General features: G+C 46.6%; 1 protein-coding gene across 1 annotated transcript in view; it reads right to left on the bottom strand.

Moving 5' to 3' along the window:
- Positions 1–15640, bottom strand: part of PRKCQ (protein kinase C theta) — a 109132-nt gene that overhangs the window by 11506 nt on the left and 81986 nt on the right. Inside the window, exons 13-16 of the mRNA XM_066592106.1 lie at positions 14046–14137; positions 12362–12424; positions 10423–10561; positions 514–702 (exon numbers count right to left, since the gene is read on the bottom strand). Coding sequence (XP_066448203.1) covers positions 514–702; positions 10423–10561; positions 12362–12424; positions 14046–14137 — 483 coding nt within the window. The remainder of the gene's footprint in view (positions 1–513; positions 703–10422; positions 10562–12361; positions 12425–14045; positions 14138–15640) is intronic.

The following is a 15640-nucleotide window of genomic DNA, read 5'->3' as shown; positions in this document are numbered from 1 at the left end:
TAAAAACATTCTCTAGGTTATAGCACTGACCTAGTACTATTAGCCAATATCAAAGCCGTTTTCTCTTGCTATAAAAGGATGCTAAGCACAATCAGTCACAGACTGCTACTACACAGGTTCCTTGTACTGAAGGATTGGCACAGCAGAGGCTCCTAAAGGGTAGTTTACTATTTCAGGACCTAAATGCTAGAGTAAGAGTGCTTGATGTGGTTATTGTAGCTAAAAGCATACTAAAAAAAGAGTTAACCCGTAAATTACATCCAAGAAATCACAACTGCACTGCATTCATGTAGATCCAACAGGCTACAAAATCTGCTGTTTCAGCATCACAACGCTCCGGCAGATGTATGTAAATCTTTATAAGTTTATTAGTGAAAACACAAATTATTTTGTTGAAGCAGAACAATGATGAGGGGTTAAACATAAGTTATGAACTCCTACCTCCACCAACTATGAGTCTAAATGGTTAAAATACGTGAAAAAATAGTTATTACATACTGAAAGATATCTTACCATAATCAGTATATCTTTAGCCTCTTTACTGAGAAAACGAGGATACACCGGGTCATCCATGCGTATAGACTGAAATAACTGTTCTTCATCAATACCACGGAATGGAGATTGACCAATTAACATTTCATAGAGGAGAACCCCAAATGACCACCAGTCAACAGAGTAGCTGTATTTCTGTCCCAGTAAAATCTACAACACAAGCCAAAAAGAGCAAGGTGTTATTTAATCATGGGAATATCATTTATGTGATCTGACCTGTGAGGAACAGTCCAATTTTATGATTCTTCTTTGCCACCATGTTATTATGTATACATCAGTTTAGCACTAGACACATGCGTAATTGTATTGCACCAACATAAATTATGAATATACATATAACCTATGTGTGGTCAAATATCTGTACCCCAGCTCTTGGGGCAGCCACTCACAAATTATTCAGATGGACTGGATAGAAACATCTATTCATAAGGTAGAAAAAAACAAACATTTCCTAGTAAAGCTTCATATTCACACTTCCTAAATGCATGCGATTGAAGATAAAATTCCACCAACTTTTTAACTACATGGCACCCAGAGACAGAGGTGTTTGGTGACCCACCTATTCCCTGGCATCTTTTCCAGAGACCTTCAAATTAAGGACATGCAGGGATCCCCTCACAAGTCCTGTACATCTGGTCTTACCCGGCTTCTGATTACTAAAGATTAGAGATGAGCGAGCACCAAAATGCTCGGGTGCTCGTTACTCGGAACGAACTTTTCGCGATGCTCGAGGGTTCGTTTCGAATAACGAACCCCATTGAAGTCAATGGGCGACCCGAGCATTTTTGTATTTCGCCGATGCTCGCTAAGGTTTTCATGTGTGAAAATCTGGGCAATTCAAGAAAGTGATGGGAACGACACAGCAACGGATAGGGCAGGCGAGGGGCTACATGTTGGGCTGCATCTCAAGTTCACAGGTCCCACTATTAAGCCACAATAGTGGCAAGAGTGGGCCCCCCCCCCTCCCAAAAACTTTTACTTTTGAAAAGCCCTCATTAGCATGGCATACCTTTGCTAAGCACCACACTACCTCCAACAAAGCACAATCACTGCCTGCATGACACTCCACTGCAACTTCTCCTGGGTTACATGCTGCCCAACCGCCCCCCCTCCCCCCCACAGCGCACACCAAAGTGTCCCTGCGCAGCCTTCAGCTGCCCTCATGCCACACCACCCTCATGTCTATTTAGAAGTGCATCTGCCATGACGAGGAACCGCAGGCACACACTGCAGAGGGTTGGCACGGTTAGGCAGCGACCCTCTTTAAAAGGGGCGGGGCGATAGCCCACAATGCTGTACAGAAGCAATGAGAAATAGAATCCTGTGCCACCGCCATCAGGAGCTGCACACGTGGGCATAGCAATGGGGAACCTATGTGCCACACACTATTCATTCTGTCAAGGTGTCTCTGCATGCCCCAGTCAGACCAGGCTTTTTAATTCATAGACACAGGCAGGTACAACTCCCTATTGTGAAGTCCCTGTCGACCGACAGCATGGGTGGCTCCCTGGAACCCACCGGCGATACACAAAAATATCCCATTGCATTGCCCAACACAGCTGAGGTAGTAATGTCGTGCTTAATGCAGGTGGGCTTCGGCCCACACTGCATGCCCCAGTCAGACTGGGGTTCTTTACAAGTGGAAACAGATGCATTTATAATTCCCTGTGGACCCACAGCATGGGTGGGTGCCAGGAAGCCACCGGCGGTACATAGAAATATCCCATTGCATTGCCCAACACAGCTGAGGTAGTAATGTTGTGCTTAATGCAGGTGGGCTTCGGCCCACACTGCATGCCCTAGTCTGACTGGGGTTCTTTACAAGTGGACACATGTAGGTTAAACTCCGTGTGCACCTACAGCATGGGTGGCTCCCTGGAACCCACCGGCGGTACACAAAAATATCCCATTGCATTGCCCAACACAGCTGAGGTAGTAATGTCATGCTTAATGCAGGTGGGCTTCGGCCCACACTGCATGCCCCAGTCAGACTGGGGTTCTTTACAAGTGGAAACAGATGCATTTATAATTCCCTGTGGACCCACAGCATGGGTAGGTGCCAGGAAGCCACCGGCGGTACATAGAAATATCCCATTGCATTGCCCAACACAGCTGAGGTAGTAATGTTGTGCTTAATGCAGGTGGGCTTCGGCCCACACTGCATGCCCCAGTCTGACTGGGGTTCTTTACAAGTGGACACATGTAGGTTAAACTCCGTGTGCACCTACAGCATGGGTGGCTCCCTGGAACCCACCGGCGGTACACAAAAATATCCCATTGCATTGCCCAACACAGCTGAGGTAGTAATGTCGTGCTTAATGCAGGTGGGCTTCGGCCCACACTGCATGCCCCAGTCAGACTGGGGTTCTTTACAAGTGGAAACAGATGCATTTATAATTCCCTGTGGACCCACAGCATGGGTGGGTGCCAGGAAGCCACCGGCGGTACATAGAAATATCCCATTGCATTGCCCAACACAGCTGAGGTAGTAATGTTGTGCTTAATGCAGGTGGGCTTCGGCCCACACTGCATGCCCCAGTCTGACTGGGGTTCTTTACAAGTGGACACATGTAGGTTAAACTCCGTGTGCACCTACAGCATGGGTGGCTCCCTGGAACCCACCGGCGGTACACAAAAATATCCCATTGCATTGCCCAACACAGCGGATGTAACGTCAGCTGTAATGCAGGTGGGCTAAAAATTCATTTGATTACACTGTAGGCGAGGGCCCACAAAAATTGCTGAATCAACAGTACTAATGTACATCAAAAAAATTGGCCATGGCCAACCAAGAGGGCAGGTGAAACCCATTAATCGCTTTGGTTAATGTGGCTTAAGTGGTAACTAGGCCTGGAGGCAGCCCAGTTTAACTAAAAATTGGTTCAAGTTAAAGTTTCAACGCTTTTAAGAGCATTGAAACATATAAAAATTGTTTCGAAAAATTATGAGTGAGCCTTGTGGCCCTAAGAAAAATTGCCCGTTCAGCGTGATTACGTGAGGTTTCAGGAGGATGAGCAGGAGGAGGAGGAGGAATATTAGACACAGATTGATGAAGCAGAAATGTCCCCGTTTTGGATGGTGAGAGAGAACGTAGCTTCCATCCGCGGGTGCAGCCTACGTATTGCTTACGTATCACTGCTGTCCGCTGGTGGAGAAGAGAAGTCTGGGGAAATCCAGGCTTTGTTCATCTTGATGAGTGTTAGCCTGTCGGCACTGTCGGTTGACAGGCGGGTACGCTTGTCTGTGATGATTCCCCCAGCCGCACTAAACACCCTCTCTGACAAGACGCTAGCCGCAGGACAAGCAAGCACCTCCAGGGCATACAGCGCTAGTTCAGGCCACGTGTCCAGCTTCGACACCCAGTAGTTGTAGGGGGCAGAGGCGTCACCGAGGATGGTCGTGCGATCGGCTACGTACTCCCTCACCATCCTTTTACAGTGCTCCTGCCGACTCAGCCTTGACTGGGGAGCGGTGACACAGTCGTGCTGGGGAGCCATAAAGCTGGCCAGGCCCTTAAAGACTGTTGCACTGCCTGGGCTGTACATGCTGCTCGATCTACGCACCTCCCCTGCTACCTGGCCCTCGGAACTGCGCCTTCTGCCACTACCGCTGTCGGATGGGAATTTTACCATCAGCTTGTCCGCCAGGGTCCTGTGGTATAGCAACACTCTCGAACCCCTTTCCTCTTCGGGAATGAGAGTGGGAAGGTTCTCCTTATAGCGTGGGTCGAGCAGTGTGTACACCCAGTAATCCGTAGTGGCCAGAATGTGTTGAATGCGAGGGTCACGAGAAAGGCATCCTAACATGAAGTCAGCCATGTGTGCCAGGGTACCTGTACGCAACACATGGCTGTCCGCACTAGGAAGATCACTTTCAGGATCCTCCTCCTCCTCCTCCTCCTCCTCAGGCCATACACGCTGAAATGATGACAGGCAAGCAGCATGGGTACCGTCAGCAGTGGGCCAAGCTGTCTCTTCCCCCTCCTCCTCATCCTCCTCATGCTCCTCCTCCTCCTCCTGAACGCGCTGAGATATAGACAGGAGGGTGCTCTGACTATCCAGCGACATACTGTCTTCCCCCGGCTCTGTTTCCGAGCGCAAAGCGGCTGCCTTTATGGTTTGCAGGGAAGTTCTCAAGATGCATAGCACAGGAATGGTGACGCTAATGATTGCAGCATCGCCGCTCACCACCTGGGTAGGCTGCTCAAAGTTTCGAAGGACCTGGCAGATGTCTGCCAACCAGGCCCACTCTTCTGAAAAGAATTGAGGAGGCTGACTCCCACTGCGCCGCCCATGTTGGAGTTGGTATTCCACTATAGCTCTACGCTGCTCATAGAGCCTAGCCAACATGTGGAGCGTAGAGTTCCACCGTGTGGGCACGTCGCACAGCAGTCGGTGCACTGGCAGATTAAACCGATGTTGCAGGGTGCGCAGGGTGGCAGCGTCCATGTTGGACTTGCGGAAATGTGCGCAGAGCCGGCGCACCTTTACGAGCAGGTCTGACAAGCATGGGTAGCTTTTCAGAAAGCGCTGAACCACCAAATTAAAGACGTGGGCCAGGCATGGCACGTGCGGGAGGCTGCCGAGCTGCAGAGCCGCCACCAGGTTACGGCCGTTGTCACACACGACCATGCCCGGTTGGAGGCTCAGCGGCGCAAGCCAACGGTCGGTCTGCTCTGTCAGACCCTGCAGCAGTTCGTGGGCCGTGTGCCTCCTATCTCCTAAGCTGAGTAGTTTCAGCACGGCCTGCTGACGCTTGCCCACCGCTGTGCTGCCATGCCGCGCGACACCGACTGCTGGCGACGTCCTGCTGCTGCTGACACATCTAGATTGCGAGACAGAGGTTGAGGAGGAGGAGGAGGAGGAGGGTGCTTTAGTGGAAGAAGCATACACCGCCGAACATACCACCACCGAGCTGGGGCCCGCAATTCTGGGGGTGGGTAGGACGTGAGCGGTCCCAGGCTCTGACTCTGTCCCAGCCTCCACTAAATTCACCCAATGTGCCGTCAGGGAGATGTAGTGGCCCTGCCCGCCTGTGCTTGTCCACGTGTCCGTAGTTAAGTGGACCTTGCCACTAACCGCATTGGTGAGGGCGCGTACAATGTTGCGGGAGACGTGGTCGTGCAGGGCTGGGACGGCACATCGGGAAAAGTAGTGGCGACTGGGAACTGAGTAGCGCGGGGCCGCCGCCGCAATCATGGCTTTGAAGGACTCCGTTTCCACAACCCTATACGGCAGCATCTCAAGGCTGATAAATTTGGCTATGTGGACGGTTAACGATTGAGCGTACGGGTGCGTGGCGGCGTACTTGCGCTTCCGCTCAAAGACTTGCGCTAGCGACGGCTGGACGGTGCGGTGCGAGACATTGCTGGATTGGGCCGAGGACAGCGGAGGTGAGGGTGTGGGTGCAGGCCATGAGACGGTCGTGCCTGTGTCCTGAGAGGGGGGTTGTATCTCAGTGGCAGGTTGGGGCACAGGGGGAGAGGCAGCGGTGCAAACCGGAGGCGGTGAATGGCCTTCGTCCCACCTTGTGGGGTGCTTGGCCATCATATGTCTGCGCATGCTGGTGGTGGTCAGGCTGTTGGTGGTGGCTCCCCGGCTGATCTTGGCGTGACAAAGGTTGCACACCACTGTTCGTCGGTCGTCAGGCGTCTCTGTGAAAAACTGCCAGACCTTAGAGCACCTCGGCCTCTGCAGGGTGGCATGGCGCGAGGGGGTGCTTTGGGAAACACTTGGTGGATTATTCGGTCTGGCCCTGCCTCTACCCCTGGCCACCGCACTGCCTCTTGCAACCTGCCCTGCTGCTGCCCGTGCCTCCCCCTCTGAAGACCTGTCCTGTGTAGGCGTTGCACACCAGGTGGGGTCAGTCACCTAATCGTCCTGCTGCTCTTCCTCCGAATCCTCTGTGCGCTGCTCCCTCAGACTTACTGCCCTTACTACTACCTCACTGCAAGACAACTGTGTCTCATCGTCATCGTCCTCCTCACCCACTGAAAGGTCTTGAGACAGTTGCCGGAAGTCCCCAGCCTCATCCCCCGGACCCCGGGAACTTTCCAATGGTTGGGCATCAGTCACGATAAACTCCTCTGGTGGTAGAGGAACCACTGCTGCCCAATCTGAGCAGGGGCCCGAGAAAAGTTCCTGGGAGTGTTCCCGCTCCTGAGCATGTGTCATTGTAGTGGAGTGAGGAGGCTGGGAGGAAGGAGGAGCAGCAGACAGAGGATTCGGATTTGCAGCACTGGACGGCGCAGAACTCTGGGTGGATGATAGCTTGCTCGAAGCACTTTCTGCCATCCAGGACAGGACCTGCTCACACTGCTCATTTTCTAATAAAGGTCTCCCGCGTGGACCCATTAATTGGGCGATGAATGTGGGGACGCCAGAAACGTGCCTCTCTCCTAATCGCGCAGCAGTCGGCTGCGACACACCTGGATCAGGAGCTCGGCCTGTGCCCACACCCTGACTTGGCCCTCCGCGTCTTCGGCCGCGTCCACGTCCTCTAGGCCTACCCCTACCCCTCAGCATGCTGTATTACCAGTGATTTGATTTCCCAGGCAGGAAATAAATTGGCGCAAGCCTGCAGGCCAAATATAATTTTTTCGCTTTTTTGCAAAGGGAAGGCCCCACTGCGTATATTCAATGAACAATACGTTTAATAACTGTGGTGTGGCCCTGAAAAAGTGTCACACAACTTTAGTGTAGCAGAGTTATTAACTCTGGCAGAGCAGGTATTTGCCAGTCAGGAAAGACAATGGCGCAAGCCTGCAGTAAACCGTAGCTGGTTGCGTCTGATTTTTGTACGTTCTCCACGCAGCACACACGTACACGGAGACCTTAGGACTGACACAGGCAGGCCAAATATAATTTTTTCGCTTTTTTGCAAAGGGAAGGCCCCACTGCGGATATTCAATGAACAATACGTTTAATAACTGTGGTGTGGCCCTGAAAAAGTGTCACACAACTTTAGTGTAGCACAGTTATTAACTCTGGCAGAGCAGGTATTTGCCAGTCAGGAAAGACAATGGCGCAAGCCTGCAGTAAACCGTAGCTGGTTGCGTCTGATTTTTTTACGTTCTCCACGCAGCACACACGTACACGGAGACCTTAGGACTGACACAGGCAGGCCAAATATAATTTTTTCGCTTTTTTGCAAAGGGAAGGCCCCACTGCGGATATTCAATGAACAATACGTTTAATAACTGTGGTGTGGCCCTGAAAAAGTGTCACACAACTTTAGTGTAGCAGAGTTATTAACTCTGGCAGAGCAGGTATTTGCCAGTCAGGAAAGACAATGGCGCAAGCCTGCAGTAAACCGTAGCTGGTTGCGTCTGATTTTTGTACGTTCTCCACGCAGCACACACGTACACGGAGACCTTAGGACTGACACAGGCAGGCCAAATATAATTTTTTCGCTTTTTTGCAAAGGGAAGGCCCCACTGCGGATATTCAATGAACAATACGTTTAATAACTGTGGTGTGGCCCTGAAAAAGTGTCACACAACTTTAGTGTAGCAGAGTTATTAACTCTGGCAGAGCAGGTATTTGCCAGTCAGGAAAGACAATGGCGCAAGCCTGCAGTAAACCGTAGCTGGTTGCGTCTGATTTTTGTATGTTCTCCACGCAGCACACACGTACACGGAGACCTTAGGACTGACACAGGCAGGCCAAATATAATTTTTTCGCTTTTTTGCAAAGGGAAGGCCCCACTGCGGATATTCAATGAACAATAACTGTGTTGTGGCCCTGCCTACACAATTCTGTCCCTGTAGTATCAATGGAGGGTGCAATGCTCTGCACAGACGATTTTTAGAAAAAAAAATAAAATGCAACACTGCTAACAGCAGCCAGCACAGTACTGCACACGGTTAAATTTGGCCCTAGAAAGGACCGTTGAGGTTCTTGAAGGCTACACTCACTCCTAACACTCTCCCTGCCTAAGCACCACTTCTGTCCCTAATACCGGGTGCAATGCTCTGCACTGCCGATTTTGAGAAAAAAATATAAAAATTTTCCACTGCTAACAGCAGCCTGCACACACGTAGATGTGGCCCTAAGAAGGACCGTTGGGGTTCTTGAAGCCTACACTCACTACAAACACTCTCCCTACAGCAACTCCAATAGAACAGCACTTTCCCTCACTAACTCACACGGCATCTGAGTCGAGCCGCGGGAGGGGCCGACTTTTATACTCGGGTGACATCTGATCGCCCCAGCCACTCACACCAGGGGGGTGGTATAGGGCTTGAACGTCACAGGGGGAAGTTGTAATGCCTTCCCTGTCTTTCAATTGGCCAGAAAAGCGCGCTAACGTCTCAGAGAGGAAACTGAAAGTAACCAGAACACCGCGTGGTACTCGTTACGAGTAACGAGCATCCCGAACACCCTAATATTCGCACGAATATCAAGCTCGGAAGAGTACGTTCGCTCATCTCTACTAAAGATTAATGGAGGGCTTGGGGCTCATAGGCCAAAAACTAACTTACTCTGTACGAACTTATCTGTTGCCTTTTGCATTCACTGCTGCTAAATCAGGTTTTATTACAAAAAAAACCACACAGATAAAACCAGATCCGTAGACCTTTGGGAAATTGGATGAAGCATATTTTAATGAAACAGTGATATTGATGTACTTAGCATTGAAGAGTTTAATTTACAAGACTATAGCTCTCTCTGTACCAGCATTTACATCTCTTCTATGAAGAAAGAGGTCCCAAGACTGGGGATCATTTATTTTGAAAAATGTCATCTAAAATACTTTGATAAAAACATTTTGAAGAAAAATGTGTATCACACCCTACATAATAAACAAGTGTTCCTTCCACATTCAAAGCACATCTATCCTATATATTATGGAGGAAATAACACAGGCTGTTTCAACCTCTTTAGAGGAGACTCTATATATTTTAGAGAATCCCCTTTATTGTCTCTGCAGCTCTCCCTGGCATCAGTGGATTTGATCTGTGTAGCAGCTAACCGATGGAAGAATCCTTCGGCGCTTTCCGAACTTCTATTATATTCAAACCTTAAACTGGCGCATATGGACCCCAAGACACGTTTCACAATTCCCATGCACAATAATTCATGTAATATGTCATTTTCCCTGTGGTATTTAACTATCCGCCAGAAGGGTATTCATAGTAAGCATCTCTTTATCCAGTTGTTTTAGCATTATTTTACCTGTTATCTAATAAAGTACTTTGTGATTCTGGCTATACATGCAGTTTCTCCCATAACATATAGGATAAATGTATAATTTTCTACAGTAAAAACAAATCTGGGACATTGAATATCTCCGACTATATTCAATCTGCATTCAGTGTATATGTTCAGTGAATGCGCACAATTTGGCCACAAATGTATAAACACCGATGAGCTTGACAGATTCCAAAAGAGTCTTTTTGGTATCCACCTGGCAGTGATAAGTGAATATACAGTACCTTAATGTTTACTACATAGCGGTGTAACCTGCTGCTCTTCCCTATACCATTGGTCACCACAAAAAAGTATAACGTGCAGTATGTGGTTTTTTTTTTTAATCATAGGAACGTATGGATGATGCATATAACTGTTTGGTATACAGTTGCAAATGGTGGAGCTTTATGGTCAGGCCATACATCAGTAGGTAACTTCCAAAGTATACACTGAATGTAAAGTCTATTCGGTGAATACATTTCCTAATGTTGTAATGTAAAATAAGAAATACTAGAAAACTGTCAGATATGCTAGAAGTCATTTATTATGTTTGAGATTCACAGTGAATTTGTATTTCAGAATGATTCATATTTTGATAAATCAAAGGAATGTAGAACTCTCTGTGCACTGCTATACGGTGTCCCCTGTAGACATGTACTTCATAGAAAGGAATACATACCTCTGGAGCAATGTAATCGGGAGTCCCGCAGAATGTACTTGTTTTAGCATCTCCAAACATATTCTCCTTACACATTCCAAAGTCTGCTATCTTTATATGTCCTTCCATATCCAAGAGTACATTATCTAACTTCAGGTCCCTGAAATATGAGAAAGTGACTTGATGCTGAATTAAGCTGTAAAGATCATTCAGTCAGTTATTTAACATAGTTTGTAGGGCTCCTTGAAAAGAGCGCTGCAATTTTCAACCGGCTACGTCATGGCCACAGCGTGGCTGAAAATCGTATTAATGAGAGCCAGCCGTGACCAAGTCATGGCTGTATCTCCCGTTTTAACGCCCGTTTATACGAGTATATGCCACACCTGGAATACTGTCGGGCGGGGGGAGAAAGTTTATCTCTGCTTATCTCTGGCTCATGGCAATGGGAGGGGGCAGGAGCTAGTGTGCTAAACTCAGTGTTCCACACATCTCCTTGCGTATTACATGTGCATTTGTGCCCCCCCCCCACCATTGACTCTATGGTGCACAAATATGCAGAAAAATGGAACATGTTTTATTTTTATTTGCGTGGCTGAAATGTGCCCCCAAAATATGGAAATGTGAATGAACCCATTGGAATCAATGGGCTCTAAGCTCTGCGTATTGCGCACAAATACGCCCCTGTGAAGTTGGCCTAAACTACGTGACTGTCCTTCCTAGTCAGAGTTGAGTCATAGCTAAATAATGCAACAATAAGAGTAACGGTATTTGCACAGAATAGAAGATAGCTTTATTTTCAGTGGGGATCTGATCGCAGGGAACAAGCTACTGTTCCATTTGTTTAAATGACTGGGCTGGAAATGCCTGAGTATGAGTGCTCAGCAATCTCCAATGCCATCATTAAAATGCATGCAATGGTGGTTTGCATGTGCGACCGACACTTCATTCATGCAGGGACTATTGGGACCCCCATTCTTAGGAATGGTGGTGGTTCCAGTGGTTAGACTCTCACCAATCACAAAGTGATCCCCTGTCTTATGGATACAGGATCATTTATATTTTGGTACAACCCTTTTAAAGATGTGCATAGGGGATAACTTCAGATTCTGGTACAATACTTTAAAGTGCAAATAAAACACACTGCTAAACTGTTCCGGTAAAATGTATTATGCTATGTAACATTTTCTGCACTTATGAGGAAAACAGACCTGGTGCCTCTTTTTTTCCTCTTTTTTAGCTGAAGTTGATCACTCTGATATAAGGCCTCCTGCACACTAGCAGGTTGGAACCCGCATGCAGGATTCCCGCAGCAGAGTTTGACCCAGTGCCCAGTTATTGACCCCAGCTTACCTCTCCACCATCTTCTCCTCTGCTGTGAATATGATGGCCGGAGCGCTGGTGTACATGCGCAGTACAGAGGACGCTGCGCCGTCGCTATGGCGTTGACGCGGCTCTTGCAACCATTCTGCAATGACGATTGTGGAATGGCTGCGGGACGGACAGACTCCATGGACTTCAATGGAAGCCAGCCGCGTGTAGCCCGCACAAAATTGCAGCATGCCATGATTTCTCCCCCGCAAGTGGAACATCCTAATTGATTTCCACTCGTGGGCAGCAAATCGCGTTTTCTCATAGTATGCTATGGGCTTGATTAGCTGCAGAATCTGGAGGCGAAATCCCGCTCTGGATTTCGCAATGCAAATCCGCCCATGTGCAGGAGGCTTAACTGGACTATATAGATAATGCTGTGCCATTCTGCTTCATCTTATTGTTCTTGCAGGTAAGATATATTAAGTAGGAAAATGATAATATAAAGGTGTGATTATGCAGTGACAGAATAGAAGGGGACATTTGTTATTTGTATCTTGAAGACATACTGATGTTTGTAGTGTGTTCCACAAAACAATATCTTTGTATAAATATCAATGGCTTCCAATAGCAGTGTAATAAAGAAACTTACCTGTATACTATTCCTTTGGAATGGAGGAACTGGAGACCACACACAATTTCAGCAGCATAGAAACTAAAAATGATTGAGGAAAATTCTGTTAATCAAATGGAAATTCTATATACTAAATTAGAATTTATTGCAGTGTGCCTACAGGGGGCACATAGCAGTTGTGGTAATCTGAAATGCCCATGGTTAAGCCACAAGCCTTGCTATACACGGGCTCAACAGCTTAACCATAATCATTTAATTGCAAAATGTAAAACCTTCAAGACAAACACTCCAAATTGCATTGAAACACTTTCTTGTAGAAGGGTGGATCTATCGAAGAAGATTCCAGTATATCGACTGCATTTATAGGTATTAAAAAGTTGTTACAAATTGGCCTAGATGTTGGGTGGTCCTTTGAAAGAAGTGGTCTTTTTAGGAAGTTTCACTGAATATTTCTTCTCAAGCAAAAGCTTTAATTCTTAATACATTTCTGAAATGGTTCCTCTGGGTATTTTTAAAAACGATCTAGTAGTTTTCTGCAATAATACTGATTTGTACTAAAGTGCTTTTGCCATAAATGTCAATAGGTAGGGGTCACATCTCTGGGATCCCCATATATTCAGATAATGTGAGTCCTCTAACTCCATTTTGATCAAGTGAGGTAGTTAAATGTGGCATAAATGCCTGAGATGACAAATCCCCTTTAAGTTAAAGCAAAATTAAGCTTTTAAACTTTTTCCCTATAAATCAATAGTACAGGTGAATATAAGAAGCTTTGTAATATATCTTATTAGAGAAAAAGAATTATTTCTCCACTTATCAAACATGTCTTTCCCCCTGTATTGATCAATTACTCGCCATGTACTCTTAAAATCTGTACACAGAAGTCCTTACACATAGTGATCAGAATCAAGGTGCAGCCCATAGAAGTCTATAAAGGTGTAGGAGGGAGTAAGAAGCTGCTGAAGGGAGAGAGACACATACATACACTTGGCTGAAGCATGGAGCACATTACTGAGATAAAGCACTATTAGTTGTTTCCCTGCAGCAGCTCTCTCTCCCCTCTTACAGACTTTTATAGGCTGCAACTGTTTTCCTATCTGTATATGGACTTCAATGTACAGATGTTATCAGTACATGCAGAGTGAGTGAACAGTGGAGGGAGGGTCAGAAGTGGCTGATATTGGAGAAAGAAGCAGGTTTTTTTGGCCTGTAGCTTGAGTCATTAAAAATAAAAGTTTAGGGCTCTGTCCACACAAAGTACTATTGGTGCAAATTCTGACATGGATCACATGGTGAAATCCATTATATTTTTTACATCCCACTGAACTCAATGGGAATCGGTGCCATAGACTTTAAAGTCCGTGTCGCGCAAAAAAGGACTACTGACTTGGCAATTCTTGACACAGTTTCTGCCCAGAAACCACATCAGGCAGCCTCATATGGCTTTTCCTATCGAATGTGGCTAATTCTGCATTCAGATCCACATGCAAACCCATGGCAGAACTCTGAGGCTCAGCTCAGATTATTGTGACGGTTCCATACCATAAAAATCAATCATGGCTCTGCCACATAAATAATCCATGCGAGCGTGCCTTAAAAGTTTAGGTACCCTTTAAGCAGTCCAGTAGAACATATTATGTGTGCAACACTTTAAGAAGCATTTCAAAAGACATTTAAAAATATATATATTTAGCAAACATACGTAGCTCTGGCGAGATCAAACCTATGGCAACTTTGTATGTGGAACATGAGATCTCCTCCGTTCAGATATTCCATGACAAAAAATAAGTTCTCCTGTTCGAGAAGGAGAGAATGATGTAATTAAATTGTAAATATAAAATTCCAATCTCTACAAAGTAATCTACATTCATGACAATTATTAAACAGAAAATAAATGAATACCTAAATATTAACCCCTTTTGCTATGTATGACACATGTGAATTATCACTATAACAGTCAGTTGGTTTTGAAGTCACAAAATTAGTCACCTATGTGCAGACAAAGTGTCTCATGTGATCTGAGTATAAATGCACTGGTATCTGGAAGATCTAACCAATGATGAGTCAGTTTCCTGGCAGTAACTCCACCACAGCAAGGCAAAACACACTCATAACAACTCTGATGAGGTTATTGAAAAGTGCCAGTGAGGTTATAGATACAAGACTCCAATCACAAAATAACCGAAAACTAAAGAGTTCAGTTAAGGTTGGGCTAGGTAGGTGACTGTGATTCACTACAGATGGGTGGACAGATTCTACTTATTTTATGATGCCAAACTGGTAAAATGTATCACCTGCCTTCATCAGACACATCACGGTCCGTTTTATTTTCACAACTCCTCATCATTTGTGGGTTAAGTTTGCACAATTGATGTGGAATTGAAAACTGTCACCAGTTTTTCTATGTGTTTAGATCCGTTGCAGAGCGGAAAAAAAATACATGTGAACCTGAATGCGTGTGAAATTACTTTCAGGAATATAGCAAGTTCATGAATGAATCCAAAGCTTAGGTCTTGTTCACACTGCCAGGTCTTGGGGCACTTTTTGTATGATTTTTATAGCCAATGCTAGGATTAGAGAAAGAAAAAAAGACGAACAAGCAAAGTTGGCCACCATCTGTAAATTTCTGGATAGTCCGTAAGAATTTGATATGCCTGCAATTTACCGTATATACTCAAGTATTAGCCGACCCGAATATAAGCTGAGACAATAAGTTTCCCCACAAAAAACTGGGAAAACTTATTGACTCGAGTATAAGCTGAGCTATACTCGAGTATATACACTAGGTAAAAAAAAAATCTCCATACTCGCCTCCCAGCCGGCGTCTGTGTCTGTGCGACAAGCTGCTTGAATTCTCCCTGCTGTCATCCCCCGCCGTCCTCTCTTTCAAATCCCCTGCTGTCAGTGCTGTGTAAGTAAGCGCTGTGATTGCATTGAGCGCCAGCCAATCACAGCTGGCGCTCGACCCAATCACAGCACTTACTTACACAGCACTGACGGCAGGGGATTTGAAAGCCGAGCTGGGAGATGACAGCAGGGGGAATTCTAAAGCAGCTTGATTGGCTGAGAATGATCGAGCACCGGCTGTGATTGGCTGGCGCTGGATCCAATCACAGCTCCTACTTATACAGCGCTGAAGGCGGGGGATGACAGAGCCGAGCAAAGAGGACGGTGGAGGATGACAGCAGAAAGAATTCAAGCAGCCTACCGCCCCGCCACCGGAGACACAGACAACGACTGGGAGGGGAGTATGGAGGGGTTTTTTTTTAAGCCTTCCCTGACGCGAGTATAAGCCGA

Source organism: Eleutherodactylus coqui, chromosome 2 (genome assembly GCF_035609145.1).
Source record: "Eleutherodactylus coqui strain aEleCoq1 chromosome 2, aEleCoq1.hap1, whole genome shotgun sequence".
In the NCBI taxonomy this organism is placed as follows: domain Eukaryota; kingdom Metazoa; phylum Chordata; class Amphibia; order Anura; family Eleutherodactylidae; genus Eleutherodactylus; species Eleutherodactylus coqui.
This window is presented reverse-complemented; position numbering and strand designations above follow the sequence as displayed.